The sequence below is a fragment of the Zophobas morio genome, unplaced genomic scaffold, assembly GCF_036711695.1.
Source record: "Zophobas morio isolate AGI-343-1 ecotype UQ-CSIRO unplaced genomic scaffold, CSIRO_AGI_Zmor_V1 ptg000038l, whole genome shotgun sequence".
Lineage (NCBI taxonomy): Eukaryota > Metazoa > Arthropoda > Insecta > Coleoptera > Tenebrionidae > Zophobas > Zophobas morio.
In genome coordinates this window covers 2,332,695-2,355,309 of record NW_026972143.1, presented here as the reverse complement: position 1 = coordinate 2,355,309, position 22,615 = coordinate 2,332,695, and the positions used below count along the sequence as shown (strand labels likewise).

Here is a 22,615-nt window from a genome sequence, read left to right as displayed (position 1 = left end):
TAATTAATGATTTTAGTCTCCGTGACATTTTTTCGATGTATTAACATAAATAAACGCTTAAGCTTCAGATTGCGGTGGTCGAGGTGGTAATACGGCCGACATAAAGTTCCTTTAGAAAGGTCGAACTTATTTGAGCTGTTGCGTCGTCATGCTGAAAAAATCCATTCTGTAATTCTTTAGGATCAAGCTAGTCAATTAATTCTTGCAGCGTGTTCTGATAGTCTCTCATTTTTACTTCCCGAGCGTAAGCAAAGGAAGTATTGTAATCGAGTCCGTCGGCCGACTCTCTACTTTTAATTTTCTCGATCTTTCATGACCCCTAGAAGACGAAGAAATAGGTCTCCCATTTCCGTCTGTCCGTCCGTCCGTCTGTCCGTCTGTCCGTCTGTTGTCCCGGATTTTTATTAGACAGATAATCTCCGAAAGTACTCGACCGATTGTTGTGAAATTTTGTACTTATATTAAGAATATCATGTAGATGGTAAAACGCTAACCAAAATTTGTCTAATCATCCCCACCACTAATGCGATGACGTCACTTCAAAATTGTACATAGTAAATGGGTTTTCAATTGTATAAAATAACATAGTCCTACACATGTAGTTTACAACTCCGAATCGACTTTTCACCCGAAACGTCCAGATTTTTGGAAAAAAAATCAAAATTATAAAACAACATTTTGAAATTTAATTTTTAATCTGCTAACCAGAATGCTTTGAAATGTTGCAGATGTTTTAAGGCTATAAAGAGCATCATAAATCTTTAGTCAAAAAATATTTGCTTACCCCCTCCAAAAACTTGATGACGTCAGCTCAAAAGTTTGTGGAATAAATCATATCTAAAATGTACAAAATATGATGAGTCTGTACTTGTGATCTATCACTCCATTCATATTTTTTGGATTTGCATATACAGGGTGACTCAAAAAAATTAATGAATGCGTAAATATATTTTATTGATTTAATCAGGAACTACAAAACCGAATGCTCTGAAATCTTGCAGATGTTTTAAGGTCATAAAGAGCATAATAAATGTTTAGTCAAAATATATTTGCTTATCCCCTCCAGAAACTTGATGACGTCAGCTCGAAAGTTTGCCGAATAAATCATATCTAAAATGTACAAAATATGATGAGCCTGTACTTGTCATTTATCACTCCATTCATATTTTTTGGATTTGCATATACAGAGTGACTCAAAAAAATTAATGAATGCGTAAATATATTTTATTGATTTAATCAGGAACTACAAAACGTAATGCTCTGACATCTTGCAGATGCTTGAAGGTTATAAAGAGCATAATAAATGTTTAGTCAAAATATATTTGCTTATCCCCTCCAAAAACTTGATGACGTCAGCTCGAAAATTTGCCGAATAAATCATATCTAAAATGTACAAAATATGATCAGTCTGTACTTGTGATCTATCACTCCATTCATATTTTTTGGATTTGCATATACAGGGTGATTCAAGAAAATAAATGAAAGCGTAAATTTATTTTACTGATTTACTCAGGAACTACAAAACCGAATTTCGAAATCTTGAAGATATTTTAAAATTATCATAAGCATGGTAAATTTTTGATCAAAATGTATTTGGTCGTCCCCCCTAAAAAATTTATGACATCACCACAAAATTTTGCTGAATAAATCCTATCCAAAATGTACAAAATATGGTGAGTCTCTTCTTGTGATTTATCATTCCATTCAAATTTTTTCGATTTGCATATACAGGGTGACTCAAAAAAATTAATGAATGAGTAAATTAATTTTATTGATTTAATCAGGAACTACAAAACCGAATGCTTTGAAATCTTGCAGATGTTTTAAGGTTATAAAGAGCATAATAAATTTTTAGTCAAAATATATTTGGTTATCTTCTACAAAAAACTGATGACGTCAGCTCAAAAGTTTGCCGAATAAATCGTATCTAAAATGTACAAAATATGATGAGTTTGTACTTGTGATTTATCATTCCATTCATATTTTTGGATTTGCATATGCAGGGTGACTCAAAAAAATTAATGAAGGCGTGAATTTATTTTATCGATTTAATCAGGAATTACAAAACCGAATGCTTTGAAATCTTGGGAATATTTTAATGTCATTATAAGCATGGTAAACTTTTGTTCAAAATGTATTTGTTCATCCCTCCTAAAAAAATTGATGACGTCACCCTTAAATTTTGCTGAATAAATCCTATCTAAAATGCAAAAAATATGATGAGTTTGTACTTGTGATTTATCATTCCATTCATATTTTTTAGATTTTCTTAAGAGGTGGTTCAAAAAAATTAATGAAGTCAATTTATTTTATTGATTAAATTAAAGGCAACACTTATTATTAGTATTACACCCCAACCAACCCAATTTGGTAGACACAAAATTTGTTAAAGGAAAAACTCGGTTGAAACATAAGGGTAGCATCGCTTATTTACATCAACTTTAACATTACAGACCTGCATTTGTTTTATGCGATCACTTGGTTCCGCGAATGTGAAATAGACATGTTTATAATCAACCAATTGTGAATTTCACCGTCAAGAATTAAAATAAAACCCAATGTTTTATATAATAAGCGGAAGTCGAAGCAATAAAACCGATGGTCGTTTTGTTTACAGTTTCTCTGTTTGACTTTCACGTATGCTGTTACGCTTGTCATCTTAAATTAAGAATGTTTATACATAAACGATTTTCAGTTGCCGTATACGCGAGTAAATTGTTTCGTTATTTTATTGATTATAAAAAATCAATATTCAAAACGACCCAATTCATTTTCCCGAAAATTTGGGAATACAATAATTTTATTCTTGTATTACACTACATCTATCCCAACTGACATACGTGTCCTTGCAAAAATGTTGATGACGTCATCGCAATTTTTTTTAAATTCCCACTACAAAAATGTAATGAGAAAAAAACACAATAGCCATGCAGTCGTCAAGTTTCCGACAGCGAGGGAAGTACTGTCTAAACTCTTTAGACCAATTTTTCTGGATGTAAGGGCGTCTCTTCAAAATAATGAGGATTTTCTGCACTCTATATCCTTATTAGAGGCAACCCACTCTTTAATTTTGATTTCAAGATTAAGTTGAGCTGAGTCGCCCTGACCTAACTTGAGAGAACCTGACTTGACCTGACGACACCTGACCTGAGTAAAGTTAACCTGACTTGACTTCGTGACATTGTTATGAAAAAAAAAGTGACTGCGACCTATGTAAAACAAAACAGAAAATCCAAACCTCACACACCTCTCTTTTTCCAGAGCCTCCGTCCCCGAAGGCGGCGACAAAGTCGAACAGGGTTCCCTCAAACAATACCACGTGGACAAAACATTCGCCGATCGTCGTTACAAAGTCCAGTCCGCACGTACCTACTTCTACTTGAACGAAGCCACTTGCGAACGAAACATGGAGACCTTCATCCGATGCCTGGAGGCCGTAGCGGGTTAGTCTCCCATCATTCTTTTCTCATTTCTTTTTCGTTTTTTTTTTTTTAATTTCGAAAACTGACCCCAACCACCGACCCACGAACCGTCCTCGCTAGACTTGGCATAACACCTGAACAGGTGTCTATTATTGTGTGCGTCCTTGATGGCCACCGCTATCTGCTATTTTTAGCAGGCGTTGCAGCATCCGAAGACGTTTCGAGGGGTCACAATTTTCGAAATAGACGATTTGTTTTGATAACCCATTTGTTTCTGTTCCTTAGACTTTCAGAAGCATCCATCAGGTAAAGTAACCGTTTTTGACAGGGACGTGTTGTGAGAGAAAGAGAGAGAGAATGGGCGCGAAAAGGGTTCCCTGCGAGTCGGGGAACGAGCTTTGAGCTGTTGCGTAAGCCCATTTTTTTATCAGTTCGTTGGTATTTTTGGGTCTAGGGGCCAGCACTAGGTTTTTTTGTTTTTTTATTTTTAGATCTGTTTTTTTTTTTTTTTGTTGTCGTAGGGTATAGCTGCTATTTAGGGGCACTAGATGAGACTAGGGTTCGCGGAGGCACTTTTAGTTTTAGTTCTAGTTCTAGTTGTTGGTGTCTTTTTTTATAGTTGCATTTGTTTCGTATAAAATTCCACAGGTAAGTGTCGATAATTCAACCAACAAAAACCAAGAAGATATCTTTAGATTATCTTCTTTGTTATTCATTGTACGTTGTGTAATTGTTTTGGGATTTAAGGAAATCGTGTTGGCACCAAAACGATGAACACAGTTCAACAATTCTGTCGTTGATTTATATACAGTATTTATAAGTGTCATATTTGTGCTTGGAATTTTTATTCTTTTCGAACTCAATAACAAAGCCACTTGGCTTTTGCTTTTTTTAGTTACGGCGTTTTACAAAAGTGGGGAATTAAAAAATTTGATTCCTTGTTTTTGGAAAACTGTATACTTGTGTCTACGCTTCGCTGGTAGTTTTTTCAGTTTTCTATTCTTGTTTGCGTAGATCGCTATGGTAAGTTTTTGAGTTCACTGCACTTTTTTTCGTCTATGTGTAATCAACCTTTATACCGGGTGTCTGAAAATGGCGGATTAACTCTGAGTACGTCATGTAGGGGAGTTTCGGGATTCCCAAATTTTCCTCATTTTTTGTAAAGTTAGTCATCAGTACTTGCCAAGATAAAACTGATTTTGGCAAATGACGTACCCTCTAAGAAAAAAGAGGGCGGGTGGGCGGGGCTCCGTTGCCAAATTGTGTATTGTATTTAAAGGGCTTGTAGAAGAAAAGTGGAGGATTTAAGCTGATTGCTACAAAAATTTATCTTTTTATACATGTTTTAAGTTTTTTGTCGAAATAAGTGTACACATATTAAGAAAAAAAGGCAAAATGTAGCCCCGCCCACCCGCCCTATCTCAATTGTGATGAATTTTTCATTCGTTGTCAGATTGAGGGGCGGGGCTTAATTACAAGATACATATTTGTCTACAAGAATTTATCATTTTAAACATGCTTTAAGTTTCTTGTTCTGAAAAGACGACTACGTGTATTAAGAAAAAAGGCAAAATATAAGCCCCGCCCACCCGCCCTATCTCAATTCTGATGATTCGATTTTTATTCGTCGTAAGCCGAGGGGCGGAGCTTAATTGCAAAATCCGTATTTTGCTGTTTGTTTTAGTATGTGTAGACTTCTTTTCATAATATGAAACGTAAAACATGTTTAAAATGGAAAATTTGTGTTAGGAAATATCGATTTTGCAATTAGGCGCCGTCCCATAATTGCAAAATCCATATTTCCTTGCAAAAATGTACTATTTTAACCATGTACTAAGTTTCTTGTTGCGAAAAGATGGCTACGTATATTAAGAAAAACAAAGGCAAAATATAAGCCCCGCCCACCCGCCCTATCTCAATTCTGATGATTGGATTTTTATTCGTCGTAAGCCGAGGGGCGGAGCTTAAGTGCAAAATCCATATTTTCTTACAAAACTTTACCATTTTAAACGTGTTTTAAGTTCCTAAAATGAAAAAAAATCATCACAAACGAGATGGGGTGGGTGGGCGGGGTTTATATTTTCCTTTTTTTTCTAATTTGCCTAGTATTCTTTGAACAACGCGATACTGAAAAACATGTTTTTTATTTCATGTAGAGAAATAAAGATTTTGCAATTAAGCTCCGCCCTCTTGGCTCACGACGAATAAAAAAATCATCACAATCGAGATAGGGCGGGTGGGCGGGCTTACATATTGCTTGTTTGTTTTAGTATGTGTATACTTCTTTTCACAATATGAAACGTAAAACATGTTTAAAATGGAAAATTTGTGTTAGGAAATATCGATTTTGCCATTAGACGCCGCCCCATAATTGCAAAATCTAGATTTCCTTGCAAAAATGTACTATTTTAACCATGTACTAAGTTTCTTGTTGCGAAAAGATGGCTACGTATATTAAGAAAAACAAAGGCAAAATATAAGCCCCGCCCACCCACCCTATCTCAATTCTGATGATCCGATTTTTATTCGTTGTAAGCCGAAGGGCGGAGTTTAATTGCAAAATCCATATTTTCTTACAAAAATTTACCATTTTAAACGTGTCTTGCGTTTCTAAGATAAAAAAAAATAATCACAATTGAGACAGGGTGGGTGGGCGGGGTTTGTCCCCCTTTTTTTTCCTAATATACCTAGTATTCTTTAAACAATACGATGCTCAAAAACATGTTTCTTATTTCATGTAGAGAAATAAGGATTTTGCAATTAAGCTCCGCCCCCTTGGCTGACAACGAATAAAAAAAAATCATCACAATCGAGATAGGGCGGGTGGGCGGGCTTTCATTTTGCCTGTTTGTTTTAGTATGTGTAGACTTCTTTTCATTACATGAAACTTAGAACATGTTTAAATGGAAAATTTGTGTAAGGAAATATCGATTTTGCAATTAGGCGCCGCCCCATAATTGCAAAATCCATATTTCCTTGCAAAAATTTACCATTTTAAGCATGTTCTATGGTTTTTGTTGTATATTTAAAACAAAAGCAAAATATAAGCCCCGCCCACCCACCCTATCTCAATTCTGATGATTTTTTTATTCGTCGTAAGCGGAGCTTAATTTTAATGTAATTCTTAATACATTTGTAGTTTTTATAATTACGCATACAGGGTGCCCCAACAAAATTAATGAAAGAGTCAATCTGTTTTATATGTACGGGCTGAATTACTACGGTTGTTTGAGGACTATACTCTAAAATTATTGTTAATTATACAGAGTGCTCTGTGTCTAAGGAAAGGAAAGAAAACTACGCCCTTTGTTGTGGTATAAATGAGATTAAAATTCCATATACAGAGTGTGTATAAAAATGTTTTCATTATTACAATTTTCAAATGTCGATATTTCAGTTTTTTCAAATAGAACAGCCTTGATTTATTACTGTGCCTTATTCTATTTTTTGCTTTCTTTCTTTTTTTGCTGAGTATTTTATATGTTTAAAGTTGATAGTTATTGCGATTATTTTAAAATGGTATTGAGAGGCGTTTGCGTGTTTAAACTCCATGTTAACTTGATTTTTTACTTTTTTTTTAAAGATACATTAACATATTAGAAGAATGAGGACAAGAACTACACTAAGATGCAGTAATAAAGTACAGTTTATAAACATTCTGTATATTAAAAGCTTAAGAAGACGTGAGTCAAAATATATAAAAATATATAGGGTATTTTATTAAAAAAACACAAGTTACGTGTTACGTCTTAAAAACATGACTACATATATTAAGAAAAACGGCAAAATATAAGCCCCGCCCACCCGCCCTATCTCAATTGTGACTTAAAGTTTTATTATACTAGTTATGGTGATAATAATGAATGTGTTATTTAGTTGTTAAACGTAGCAAAAGAACGAATTTTAAAATCATTATAACTTCACCAAAATGTGAGGATTTTTTTACTATTTTTCCCAGACTCCCCAGTTAATTGTTAAGAGCGTAGCACAGAGTTAATCTGCCATTTTCCAGACACCCGGTATAATTCCTAACTCACTCGATTTGATTTTTTTAAGCCAAAGTCAACTTTTTTTGTTAAATGTGTTCACGTGTACAGGGGTGTTGTCTTAAATTTGATTTTTTTTATGTCTATACCGATATTTTAAACCAACCTAAGCGTGCAACGCGTCCTGAACACTTAAATAAAATTTGAGACGAACGTAAACCGTCACGCTCTTTTCGTGCGAGAGCGTAAATCCGGGGGTTTTTGGGTAAGACTTAATTAAAGAGGGTCGCTTTTGTTCCTTTCGAAATTAAAAAGGTCGAGTCATCAAGCGTCCCAGAATCACGGTGACCGAAACTAATACAGTTATAAATTGTCAAAAAGGTCACGCGTAGATAAAGGACCGCAAATCAAACAAGAACGTACGAGGGACCGAAATGAATACATAAATTGAGTAAGAGGGTCCCGGGTAAGTAAAAGCCGCAAATGGAACATGGTTGTTCAAAGGACCGGGAAACTTCATTTCGACGCTACGAATAAATAAATAACCGGAGAGATATTGTAGGTTTCTATGACGATGACGGTGTCAATTAGCAGAACATCTGGAGTTTAACATAAAGTTAATGACGCATTCTTGTTGCTTATTAATTAACATTATTGAACAAATTGTTTATGAATATATTAGCATAACATGAATTAAAACATTTCTTAAATTACATAAAAATTTGAGTACTGTAGTAAATGAACAATTTTCCGGCGTATTTCATAGTTGACTTTCTAAATGTTCGTCACCACGCCACCATGAATAGCGAAATGGTTTATTTTCCACACAACTAATCTCAACAAGGTCAATATCTTTTAAACGTGTCATAAATATCAATGTACATCTTACGTAACAATATCTATTACTGAGATTGATCTGATTGAAACCAGGCTTCTACGTTGAGAAAAATTGGGAGCAGTGCCGTGTCCGATTGTTTTAAATTTAAATTTCCCCCTTCAAGCTAAAAGCAATTACGTTCACAGAATTTCATAAAAGACACACCCTGTACACGAAAATGACCGAAACTGACAGGACCACCTTGTCCCTTCGTGCTTTTCCGCTAAATCGTTACTTTTTTGTCCGCAGGTGCCACATACGGCACTGGCATCACAGCCATCAAACTCACCGCCCTCGGTAGGCCCCAACTCTTGGTAAGTCCGCCCCTGTCCCGCTAACAACAAACCCCTAAACCAACTTACCGTCGACAGCTTCAACTGTCTGAAGTAATCATGCGCGCCCGTAAATACATGACGGAAATCGTAGGCGGCGAAGGCAACGTCTTATCTCACCACATGACCATCCAAGATCTCGAACAGAAGCTGTCCAAAATCAAAGACCAAGAATCGGTTAAGAAGTTCCTCACTCAGATCACCGCGGACAAGCAAGGGTGAGCCTCGAAACGCCCCCTGTACTTATTTCCCGCCCCTCTCATGTCTACGTCGTGTTGACGTGTGGTTGGTTTGTGTTTTAAGGGTTCCGCACGGAGGGCGCTAGTGAGTATCGACAGTTTTGAACACCCTGTAGGAATACTCGCTAGCTGCTTCTTCGCTCGGGACGTAACACATCCTCTCCATGTTAGTTTTCTCTTGTCCCACGATCCCGTTGAAATTTTTTTTTGGAGTGGCCGTTTAGAGCAGCGCCATCTATTGTTGACAGTTATTGAAATAGACGTTGTTGTTGGTCGCAGTATCCTGCACTTGTTCCCGTGGTCAGGCATCATCGACGAGAACCAAGAACTGAGCAATACGTTCCGGGTGCCGGATCTGAAGACGGGGAGGATGTCGAGGTTGATCACGCAGCTGTCGCCGAAGGAGGAGGAGATGTTCAGGAACATGATCAGGAGGATGAACACCATTGTTAAGGTATAGTCTCTTAAAAACACACATGTCAAAATTGACAGCTGTGAACTGACTTGTTAGCACTGCTGCCAATAATTGAGAATTGTCAACACAAAATATTTGCTTCCGTTATTAATAGTCACCTGGTGGCTTCATTGAGTTTCCTAATAGAACCAGTGTAATTTATGTTTTTAAGATTGGTAGTTATTACAAAGTCACTGCCACAAAATAAAAAAATTAAAATTTTATGGTGGTATGTCAGATTGTGAAATATGCATGTGAAATGTCAGAATTGCTAACTGTGAAGTGTGAACTGACACTCTAGGATTACCACCAATTATTCAGAATTGCCAATGCAAAAATTTGCTTCAATCATTAACGGTCATCTCGCTTTTGACAAATGAGTTAGAAAACTGTCAAACCAAGCCGAAAAGATCGTGAATGGATAACACAGAATGTTGGTGAATTTTTTGTCAGGTTGGCGACATATTTAATATTTTATGTTGGCATACCTGATTGCCAAATTGACATCTATGACACCAAATTAGTAAGTAGGTGCCATCATCACAATAAGTTTGTTAGGCACGCTTATGTGAAAATTCGTAACTGTGAACTAATACACAAACATTGCTACCAACAATTCAGAATTGCCAACACAAAAATTTGCGTCAGTTATTAACGGTCATCCGGTACTTAATAAATGAAGTAGAAAACTGTCAAACCAGACCGAAGTAATTGTTAGACTACTGACAGACCAAAAAAAAACTATACCTACCATCGAATCAGTTTGTCCAACATTAAGAAAAAATATCATTGCTTATTTTACTTTGGAAATATTCTGAAGGGGAAATATTCAATAAATGAAGTAGAAAACTGTCAAAGTACTGACAAATAACTAATGACCGAATCAATTTGTCCAACATGAAGAAAAACATATCAGAGCCTGCTTTATTTTGAAAGTTGTGAATGGATAATACTGAATGATTGTCAATGTTAGTGATTTCTTTGTCAGGTTGGCAACATATTTAATATTTTATGTTGGCATATCTGATTGTCAAATGGACATTTATGACACCAGGTCGGTACCTGCTGTTACCTCAACAAGTTTTTAAGACACGTTTATGTCAAAATTGACAGCTGTGAACTGACATACAAGCATTGCTGCCAATAATTCAGAATTGCCAACACAAAAATTTGCTTCAATCATTATCAGTCATCCGGTATTTAATAACTGAAGTAGAAAACTGTCAAACGAGGACGAAGCAATTGTCAGACTACCGACAGATAAAAAATTATACCTACCATCGAATGAGTTTGACCAACATGAAGAAAAAATATCAATACCTTCTTTGCTTCGAAAGGGTCGTCAATGGATAATACAGAGTGCTTATTAATGTTAGTGAATTTTTTCGTCAGGTTGGCAACATATTTAGTATTTTATGTTGGCATACCTGAATAGCAAATTGACATTTGTGACACCAAGTCAGAAGGTGCCATCATCTCAATAAGTTTGTAAAGCACGCTTATGTCAAAATTGACAATTGTGAACTGACATACAAGCATTGCTACCAATGAATCAGAATTGCCAACACAAAAATTTGCTTCAGTAATTAACAGTCATCCGATATTCAATAAATGAAGTAAGACTACTAACAGACAAAAAAACTATACCCGCAGTCGAATCAGTTTATCCAACGTGAAGAAAAAATATCCATGCCTACTTTACTTTAAAAATATTCTGAATGGATAATCTTCAATAAATGAAGTATAAAACTGTCAAACTACTAACACACAAATATATGACCGAATCAGGTTGTCCAACATAAAAAAAATATCAGTCCCTGCTTTACTTCGAAAGGGTCGTGAATGGATAATACTGAGTGATTATTAATATTAGTGATTTTTTTGTCAGGTTGGCCATATTCAATATTTTACGTTGGCATATCTGATTGTCCAATTGACATTTATGACAGCAAGTCAGTAGCTGCCATCATCTCAATAAGTTTGTTAGGCACGCTTATGTGAAAATTCACAACAAACATACAAACATTGCTACCGACAATTCAGAATTGCCAACACAAAAATTTGCGTCAGTTATTAACGGTCGTCTGGTATTTAATAAATGAAGTAGAAAACTGTCAAACCAGGTCGAAGTAATTGTTAGAGTACTGACAGACAAAAAAAAAACAACCTACCATCGAATCAGTTTGTCCAATATTAAGAAAAAGATCAATGCTTATTTTACTTTGGAAATATTCTGAAGGGATAATATTCAATAAATGAAGTAGAAAACTGTTAAACTACTGACAAATAACTAATGACCGAATCAATTTGTCCAACATGAAGAAAAAATATCAGAGCCTGCTTTATTTTGAAAGTTGTGAATGGATAATACTGAATGATTGTCAATGTTAGTGATTTTTTTGTCAGGTTGGCAACATATTTAATATTTTATGTTGGCATATCTGATTGTCAAATGGACATTTATGACACCAAGTCGGTACCTGCTGTTACCTCAATAAGTTTTTAAGACACGTTTATGTCAAATTGACAGCTGTGAACTGACATACAAGCATTGCTGCCAATAATTCAGAATTGCCAACACAAAAATTTGCTTCAATCATTAACAGTCATCTGGTATTTAATAATTGAAGTAGAAAACTGTCAAACGAGGCCGAAGCAATTGTAAGACTACTGACAGACAAAGAGTTTGACCAAGATGAAGAAAAAATATCAATACCTTCTTTGCTTCGAAAGGGTCGTCAATGGATAATACAGAGTGCTTATTAATGTTAGTGATTTTTTTCGTCAGGTTGGCAACATATTTAATATTTTATGTTGGCATACCTGAATAGCAAATTGACATTTGTGACACCAACTCAGTAGGTGCCATCATCTCAATAAGTTTGTAAAGCACGCTTATGTCAAAATTGACAATTGTGAACTGACAAACAAGCATTGCTACCAATAATTCAGAATTGCCAACACAAAAAATTTGCTTCAATAATTAACAGTCCCTGCTTTAGGGTCGTGAATGGATAATACTGAGTGATTATTAATATTAGTGATTTTTTTGTCAGGTTGGCCATATTCAATATTTTACGTTAGCATACCTGATTGTGTAATTGACATTTTTGATAGCAAGTCAGTATCTCAATAAGTTTGTTAGGCACGCTTATGTGAAAATTCACATCTGTGAACTGCCACCAACAATTCAGAATTGCCAATACAAAAATTTGCTTCAGCCATTAACAGTCATCTGGTATTTAATAAATGAAGTAGAAAACTGTCAAACGAGGCCCAAGCAATTGTCAGACTACTGACAGACAAAAAATTATACCTACCATGGAATCAGTTTGTCCAACATGAAGAAAAAATATCAGTGCCTGCTTTACTTCAGAAGGGACGTGAATGGATAATACTGAGTGTTAATTAATGTTAATGATTTTGTCAGGTTGCCAACATATTTAATATTTTATGTTGGCATACCTGATTGCCAAATTGACATTTATGACACCAAGTCGTAGCTGCCATCATCTCAATTAGTTTGTTAGGCACGCTTATGTGAAAATTCACAACTGTGAACTGACATACAAGCATTGCTACCAACAATTCAGAATTGCCAACACAAAAATTTGCTTCAGTTGTTAACAGTCATCTGGTATTTAATAAGTGAAGTAGAAAACTGTCAAACGAGGCCCAAGTAATTGTCAGATTACTGACAGACAAAAAATTATACCTACCTTGTAATCAGTTTGTCCAACATGAAGAAAAAATATCCGTGCCTGCTTTACTTCGGAAGAGACGTGAATGAATAATACTGAGTGATTATTAATGTTAATGATTTTGTCAGGTCGGCAACATATTTAATATTCTATGTTGGCATACCTGATTGCCAAATTGACATTTATGACACCAAGTCAGTAGGTGCCATCATCTCAATAAGTTTGTTAAGCACGCCTTATGTCAAAATTCACAACTAACTGTGAACCGACATACAAGCATTGCCAGCAACAATTCAGAGTTGCCAACACAAAAATTTGCTTCAGTCATTAACAGTCATCCAGTATTTAATACATTTACTAAATACTGGATGACTGATGGTTTGACAGTTTCCTACTTCGTTAAGTAGGAAACTGTCAAACCAGGCCAAAGTAATTGTTGGACTACTGATAGGCAAAAATCTATAGCTACCATTGAATCAGTTTGTCCAACAAGAAGAAAAAATCCCAATCTCTACTTTACTTTGAAAATATTCTGAATGGATAATATTCAATAAATGAAGTAGAAAACTGAAGAAAAAATATCAGTGCCTGCTTTGCTTTGAAAGGATCGTGAATAGAAAATACTGGGTGATTATTAATGTTAGTGTTTTTTTTTGTCAGGTTGGCAACATATTTAATATTTTATGTTGGCATACCTGATTTCCAAATTGACATTTATGACACCAAATCAGTAGATGCCATCATCTCAATAAGTTTGTTATGCACGCCTTGTGTCAAAATTCACAACTAACTGTGAAGTGACCGTCGCCTGCGTTGACAGTTGCGCTGATAAAGCCTGCCGAATAGCCACCTTTGACAGATAATCCAGTAGTTATTTTCGACGCCATTTTCCTTCTGAGGGCGCTAGTTATCCTTGAATGACAGTTCAAATTTGAATTTGACGCATTTGTTTGTAATGTAATTTTCGTAATTTTGAACTAATAAAATACGATTAAAAATGCATTGTTGTATACCATCCTGTTCAAACAGTGATTCAAATGTTACCTACTACGAGTTTCCAACGCAGAAGCAGAGGTTTTCTGCGTGGATAAAAAGTATCACTCTTGGGGAAAATTTGAAAGGTTTGCATTCTTTAACCATTAAAAAATAAATAAAATTCTTGATATAACGTAATAATGAACGTTAATTTCATTTAAGAAAACTTTGAACCTCTTTCGGAGAGGCCAAAAATCTGTATTCTTCATTTTAATAAAAATTATTTTTTCTACGATTCTGTGGGTAGATGCAGGCTAAAAAGCCATGCAGTTCCCCAGTTTAACAAAGGTGTAAGAGAGAGGTGTAAGAAGGTGTGTAACTGATTAACCGAAACCATTTTCATCAATCAATAATAACACAGGCCTGCGATGGTTTTCCCCCAACAAAATCAAGTAGTAATTTGGGTAGGTCTTAGATACTCATGTATAAAAAAAAATTGCAAAAATTTCTATCACGTACAGTTTCTGCAAAAAATATTTTTTTCAATTTTGTTCTTAGTACCATAAAAATTAACTTCTAGATTTTGTGGTAATAATATGTATGGATAATGGTGTTGATATTTCATTTGCTGTTTAGCTTAGTAAGAGTTATTTGTGTCGACTATGCGCTTACTACCCTGAATTTAAACAAAAATTACTAATGTCTTCTCGGAAATGGGTTAATTCTTCACATAACTTCTGTTACATTTGTAGAAGTTATTTAATCAAAAAACAACAACAAATAATTTCTGAATTTATCGAACAACTATGCGAAAGTTATTTTAAAGTTAATATAAAAAACCAAAACAAAAATTGGGTGCCTCATAAAATGTGTTCATGCATCTCGCAAATGGTCAAAAAGAAAAAAAAAATCTTTAAGTTTGCTGACACCAATGATTTGGATGGAGCCACAAAATCATACAGACGATTGTTACTTTTGCTGTTCAAATATAAAAAGATATAATGCGAAAAATGTAACAGCAATAACATATCCTATCGTGAATACAAGAGAAAACGCTTAAATCAGAGCTTTGAAGAAAGAAAAAAAAAAGCTTCTTGGTTTATTTGTTTTTTTAAGTCTTGTTTATAACTAATTTAGTTCATTTAATAAATAAATATTCAATTTTATATTCTTTATATTTTATTTTTTCATAAAAATTGTTTGAAAAACTATGAATATTTAGGCCTACATAAAAATAAATCTCGATGTGCTACAAAAAAACTAGAGTTATATTTTAATTCGGCATACATAAATACCTAAAAAAAAACAATATTATTTAAAAGGGAAATTAAAAGTTATATTTCGCAGGCCTGTGTAATCAATGAAAAACTTCACCAACAATCCTAAACCTACACGGAACATCATAAACCAACAATTTCTTCTGTACATTCAAATTGGTCAACTGTCAACGAAGGATAACTAGCGCCCTCAGCAAAATGTGTCCAAATTTTGCATATCGTCCAATTTCGCTATTCGGCAGGCTTTATCAGCGCAACTGTCAACGCAGGCGACGGAAGTGACATACAAGCATTGCCAGCAACAATTCAGAATTGCCAACACAAAAATTTGCTTCAATGCCTACTTTACTTCCAAAATATCGTGAATGGATAATATTCAATAAATGAAGTAGAAAGCTGCCAAATTACTGACAGATAACTATACCACCGAATTAGTTTGTCCAACATGAAGAAAAAAATCAATACCTGCTTTACTTGGAAAAGATAGTTAGTGAATAATACTGAGTGACAGTTAATGTTGGTGTTTTTTTTTGCCAAGTTGGCGACATATTTAATATTTTGTGTTGGCATACCTGATTACCAAATTGACATTTATGACACCAAGGCAGTAGGTGCCATCATCTCAATAAGTTTATTAAGCACGCCTTATGTCAAAATTCACAACTAACTGTGAACTGACATACAAGCATTGCCAGCAACAATTCAGAATTGCCAACACAAAAATTTGCTTCAATGTCTACTTTACTTCCAAAAGATCGTGAATGGATAATATTCAATAAATGAAGTAGAAAACTGCCAAACTACTGACAGATAACTATACCACAGAATTAATTTGTCCAACATGAAGAAAAAATATCAATACCGGCTTTACTTGGAAAAGATCGTCAATGGATAATACTGAGTAATACTGAGTGACAGTTAATGTTGGTGATTGTTTTTGTCAAGTTGGCGACATGTTTAATATTTTATGTTGGCATACCTGATTACCAAATTGACATTTATGACACCAATCAGTAGGTGCCATCATCTCAATAAGTTTGTTAAGCACGCCTTATGTCAAAATTCACAACTAACCGTGAATTGACATACAAGCATTGCCAGCAACAGTTCAGAATTGCCAACACAAAAAATTGCTTCAGTCATTAACAGTCATCCCATATTTAATAATTGAAGTAGGAAACTGTCAAACCAGGCCAAAGTAATTGTTAGACTACTGATGGACAAAAATCTATAGGTACCATTGAATCAGTTTGTCCAACAAAATGAAAAAATCTCAATCTCTACTTTACTTTGAAAACATTCTGAATGGATAATATTCAATAAATGAAGTAGAAAACTGAAGGAAAAATATCAGTGCCTACTTTACTTTGAAAGGATCGTGAATGGAAAATACTGGGTGATTATTAATGTTAGTGTTTTTTTTTATCAGGTTGGCAACATACAGTATTTTATGTTAGCACACCTGATTGCCAAGTTGACATATATGACAATTCAGTAACTACCATCATCACAAGAAGTATGTTAGGCATTACTACCATAAATTCAGAATTGCCAACCCAAACATTTGCTTCAGTCATTAACAGTCATCTGGTATTAAATGAATGAAGTAGAAAACTGTCAAACTACTGACATATCATCAATGCCTGCGTTACTTCGAAAACATGTTCAATGGATAATACTGAGTGCCAATTAATGTTAGTGATTTTTTTGTCAAGTTGCCAATCTGTTTAATATTTTATGTTGGCATACCTGATTCCCAAATTGATATTTATGACACCAATTCGGAGGCTGTTATCATCTCAACCAGTTCTTTTAGGCGCGCTTATGTCAAAATTGACAACTAAGGTTTGACATGCGAACATTGCTGCCAGTAATTCAGAATTGCCAACACAAAAATCATTAATAATTACCCGGTGACTTCACTGAGAGTCGTAATACAACTGGCGTAATTTATGTTGTCAAAATTGGTAGTTATTACAAATGTCATTGTCAGATAATAATAACGTTTAAAATGATGGCATAACTGGTTGTCAAATGGACATTTATGACACTAAATCAGTAGCTGTCATCTTCTGAAAACGTTTGTTGTACACGCCCATGTCAAAATTGACAACTGTGAATTGGCATACCACGAATACAGAATTGCCAACACAAAATCTACTTAAATAATTAATAGTGACCCGCTAGCTTCATTGAATTTTGTAATAGAACTAGTATAATTTATTTTTTCAAATGTCAATGTCAAGTAATAATGAAGTTAAAATTTTATGGTGGCATTCTTGATTGTCAAATAGAGATGAATGACACAAAGTTATCATTAGTCAAAATTGACAACTATGAACTGACGTGCTGACATTGTTGTCACTAAATCAGAATTGGCAGTACAAAATAGGATGAATCATTAATACTTACCTGGTAGCTTCACTGAGAGTCGTAATAGAACTGGTGTAATTTATGTTCTCAAGGTTGGTAATTATTACAAATGTCACTTTCAGATAATAATAAAAGTTAAAATGTTATGATGGCTTACCTGATTGTCAAATGGACATTTATGACAACAAGTCATCAGTAGCTGACATCTTCGCAAGGCGTTAGTTAGGCGCGCTTATACCCCGTGATCAGAAATGACTGAGTCTGTTGGCCATCCTGGATTTGAAATTGGTATCATGATGGTTGTCAGCTGTCAAGATTGACAGATTGTTGACATTTGAAATTTGCAAAATGTATCCAAAAGATAACCTGAATTTATCGTATGTCACAATTACTTCCGTTATGCCTACATAAAGTTTTAGGAAAAGTACTACCGCCACCAACAGATTCGGTCATTTCTGATCTCGCTATGCAACGTGAACTGATATGGCAGGAATTCAGAATTGCCAACACAAAAAATTGTTTCAAGTGAAAAACATGGTGATATTTGTCCGCACTCAAATTTAATTTGGCAACATGAAGCTTTTAAATTAAGCACCTCATTCGATTGGTGAATTTTGTGGCGCCAAATTCAAAATGTGCGAAAATTAAGTAATAATTCATTATTGCCAATCTAAATTTGAGTGCGGACAAATATTCCCATTTTTTACCTCCATTTCTTAGTAATTTATTTTTTCAAAACACTCAACCAAGGAAAATAACTAAACAAACTAAGACAACCTCAGTGTAGCCAACACGCATACAAAAAAAAACTAGTTTCTTCGGTAGTTTTATTCATAAAAATAAAAACTAACAGAAAACAATAATACAAAAACCCAAATTTTTGCAGGCTGCTCAGGACATGGACGTCCGCATCATGGTGGACGCCGAACAGACCTATTTCCAGCCAGCCATCACCCGTATCACCCTCGAATTCATGCGAAAATACAACAAAGAGAAAGCTATAGTGTTCAACACGTACCAGTGCTACCTTCGGAACGCCTTCGACGAGGTCACGACCGACCTGGAGCAAGCAAAAAGACAGAATTTCTACTTCGGGGCGAAATTAGTCCGCGGCGCCTACCTCGAACAGGTTCGCCAACCAACAACCCCCAGATCTCTAGATCGTTACGAGTAAAATTTTCCAGGAGAGGGCCCGCGCGGCAGCCCTGGGATACCCCGACCCCACTAACCCCAGTTTCGAAGCGACCTCCGACATGTACCACAAAACGCTCACCGAGTGCTTGAGGCGGATCAAAGCCTTCAAGGACTTGGGTGAAGAAAAGAAGATCGCCATAATGGTGGCCTCGCATAACGAAGACACTGTCCGCTTCGCCATCCAGAAGATGAAGGAGTTCGGCATCGAGCCCGAGGACAAGGTCATCTGTTTCGGCCAGCTGTTGGCCATGTGCGACTACATCACTTTCCCGTTGGGTGAGTGGACGCGAGGTGGCGCAGTCGGTGGGATTGACGTCGAGTTCGGTTTCAGGTCAGAGTGGGTACTCGGCTTACAAATATATTCCGTACGGGCCTGTCAACGAGGTGCTGCCGTACCTGTCCAGAAGGGCCCACGAGAACAAGGGCGTGCTGAAGAAGATCAAGAAGGAGAAGAGGTTACTGGCGAGCGAGATCCTAAGGCGTTTCGCAACCGGAAAATGGTGGTACACACCAAAGGGCGACTACACCCCTGTCTAAAGGTGAGAGGGTGGGGGGTAGGTGGCGTGTTGTCGGTTTGTTGAAGGTGTTGTTTTCTGCAGGGAAGAGGAACGACCCGAAGTACTTTTTTAAACGAGCCTCCGTGGGGTACCGAACCTATTTTAGATAAGTAGTTGCAAAAATACAGTAAAAGACAGTCCACCGGAAACAAAGTCACGTCTGTGTGGGATCGTTCGTCCAGAAATAAAAAGTAGGTTAAGAGTATGAAAAGTCTGAATTTTATTAAGGACAATATTAAATAATCCGTAAGAGTTAACAGTTTCGCCAGGACGAAATTTTTCACACAGATCCGGATTGAGTTAGTGCTTAGTAATTAAAATTTAGTTAGACTATGAAAATTATGTACAGATGTTCAGTGTGCGTTTTAAAACAAAAGAAAACCCAAAAAAAGTACGCGCGTCTGCCCGACTCGGTCGGAGTGTGATTGTGGAGGTTTACGTTTCTTGTCTTTTTTTTTTTTTAATTCGTTTCGTCGACTTAAATGTTATTTTGGGGAGGCAAACAAAGCACGGCGTACAGAACGAATTCGATGTAAATTGAGTATTAACCTATTGTAAGATATTGACGGTGAATCTTAGTAATTTATTAGTTTGTTGAAATTTGTATCATTTTTATAGCCTGTGATGATAGAATTTTTTTCTGTAAAAAATGTCAACTGAATCTGCCTTTGAGTATTTTTTAAATTGTTTAGTTTGGTGTGATTGAATAAATTTAATTGAAGTAATGTTGTCTGTTATTTTGTAAATGTTTTCTCGCTTTGTTGTTGCGACATGTTCTTATCGTTAGTCATACGAACAAGTCAATTCTGTGTCCTTATTAAACGTAATGTTCTGACAATAAGTACAAGAATAAAGGTTATAAGTGTTTACCCCTATTATTTCGGCCCTGTCCCTCCCGCATACCCGCCACTGTCCAGATTTTGGGCGTCCCTGCAGCAAGACGTCAACACTTTCATTGTCGTTGGAAAGTGACAGAGAATATGCGACACTTTGGACACCCCTGAAAATACCAAGAAAATTGAAAAAGAATTTTGGACATCCCTGACGACGATCTAGAAATCGCGACGAAATTTTGGACACCCCTAAAAGCGATACGAGAATTGCGAACAATTTTTGTGCACCCCTGATTACGAACGAGAAATTGTCGCAAAATTTTGGACACCCCTGAAATTGACTGGAAATTTCCGACGAAATCTTCGACACCCCTTGCGACGAGCGAGAAATTATTGGCAAAATTTTGGACACCCCTGAAATTCAGTGGGAATATTCGACGAATTCTTGGACACCCTTGATCCATCGCGGAGAAATTTTGGACACCCCTTGCGACGAGCGAGAAATTATTGCGAAACTTTGGACACTCCTGAAATCGACTGAAAATATCCGACGAAATCTTGGACACCTTGAACCATTGCAGAGAAATTTTAGACACCCCTTGTGACTAGGAAAAAATTGTTGCAAAATTTTGGACACCCCTGAAATTCAGTGGGAATATTCGACGAACTCTTGGATACCCTTGATCCATTGCAGAGAAATTTTGGACACCCCTTGTGACTAGAGAGAAATTATTGAAAAATTTTGGACACCCTTGAAATTCAGTGGGAATATCCGAAGAACTCTTGGACATCCTTGATCCATTGCGGAGAAATTTTGGACATCCCTTGCGACGAGTGAGAAATTATTGCGAAATTTTGGACAGTCCTGAAATCGACTGAAAAGATCCGACGAAATCTTGGACACTCTTGATCGGTCGCGGGGAAATTTTGGACACCCCTTGTGACTGGAGAGAAATTATTGCAAAATTTTGGTCACCCCTGAAATTCAGTGGGAATATTCGTCGAACTCTTGGACACCCTTGATCAATTGCAGAGAAATTTTGGACACCCCTTGTGACTATGGAAAAATTGTTGCAAAATTTTGAACACCCCTGAAATTCAGTGGGAATATTCGACGAACTCTTGGACATCCTTGATCCGTCGCGGGGAAATTGTGGACACCCCTTGCGACGAGCGAGAAATTATTGCGAAATTTTGGACACTCCTAAAATCGACTGAAAATATCCGACGAAATCTTGGATACCCTTGATCCGTCGCGGGGAAATTTTGGACACCCATTGTAACTAGAGAGAAATTAGTGCAAAATTTTGGATACCCCTGAAATTCAGTGGGAATATTCGATAAACTCTTGGACACCCTTGATCCGTCACGGGAAAATTTTGGACACCCCTTGCGACGAGCGACAAATTATTGCGAAATTTTGGACACCACTGAAATCCGACGAAATCTTGGACAGCCTTAATCCGTCGCGGGGAAATTTTATACACCCCTTGTGACTAGAGAGAAATTATTGCAAAATTTTGAACACCCCTGAAATTCAGTGGGAATATTCGACGAACTCTTGGACACCCTTGATCCATCGCCGGAAAATTTTGGAACCCCTTGCGATGAGCGAGAAATTATTGCGAAATTTTGGACACTCCTGAAATCGACTGAAAATATCCGACGAAATCTTGGACACCCTTGATCCATCACAGGGAAATTTTGGACACCCCTGAAATCGACTGGGAATATTCGATGAAATCTTGGGCACCCTTGATCCATCGCTGAGAAATTTTAGGCACCCCTTGGGACGAATGAAAAATTATTGTGAAATTTTGGGCTGGGCACCCCTGAAATTCAGTGGAAATATGCATCAAAATCTTGGACATCCTTAATCCATTGCAGGGAAATTTTGGATACCCCTTCCGACGAGCAAGAAACTGCCACAAAATTTTGGACACCCTGAATTCGGCCAAGATCCCTCGACGAAATTTTGGCCATTCCTGTCTACGACCGAGAAAGTAAGGAGAAATTTTGGACACTCCTAACACCATGCAATGAAATTTTGCACACCCCTGAAAGGCGTGAGAATTCCGGAGGAAACTTGGACATCCCTGGCAACAGACGAAGACCAGCGGTGATTTTTTTATCTTTCCGGAGCGATCAGAGCGATGAAAATTTTGGGCGTCCCTAAATACGGTCAATTGTGGGAAATTTGTGGACTTTTGGTTATCCCTTGAAATAAAATTGTGGTCATCTATGGCGGCGCCAAATCGCGGAAATAGTTTGGACATCCCTGTAAGTCGCAGGTAATTTTTTAGTCACCCCAGACAACAAATGAACAATTGCTTAAAATTTTGTACACACCTGAAATTGGTTGAGAACTATGCGATTAAATTTTGGCCAGTCCTGA

At 36.3% G+C, this 22,615-nt stretch overlaps 1 protein-coding gene across 3 annotated transcripts in view; it reads left to right on the top strand.

The window, feature by feature from the left end:
• LOC135139886 (proline dehydrogenase 1, mitochondrial-like) overlaps positions 1-20,254 on the top strand; it is a 62,028-nt gene extending 41,774 nt beyond the window's left edge. The window contains exons 3-11 of one of the 3 annotated variants that reach the window (XM_064070241.1): positions 3,262-3,443; positions 3,708-3,728; positions 8,535-8,599; positions 8,657-8,835; positions 9,136-9,310; positions 18,523-18,765; positions 18,821-19,106; positions 19,162-19,369; positions 19,430-20,254. In XM_064070241.1, coding sequence (XP_063926311.1) covers positions 3,262-3,443; positions 3,708-3,728; positions 8,535-8,599; positions 8,657-8,835; positions 9,136-9,310; positions 18,523-18,765; positions 18,821-19,106; positions 19,162-19,367 — 1,357 coding nt within the window. In that variant the 3' untranslated portion in view covers positions 19,368-19,369; positions 19,430-20,254. Of the gene's footprint in view, positions 1-3,261; positions 3,444-3,707; positions 3,729-8,534; positions 8,600-8,656; positions 8,836-9,135; positions 9,311-18,522; positions 18,766-18,820; positions 19,107-19,161 lie in introns of all 3 variants that reach the window. The other 2 variants (XM_064070242.1, XM_064070243.1) reach the window with 2 other exon arrangements.
• The last annotated feature ends 2,361 nt before the right edge of the window (positions 20,255-22,615 follow it).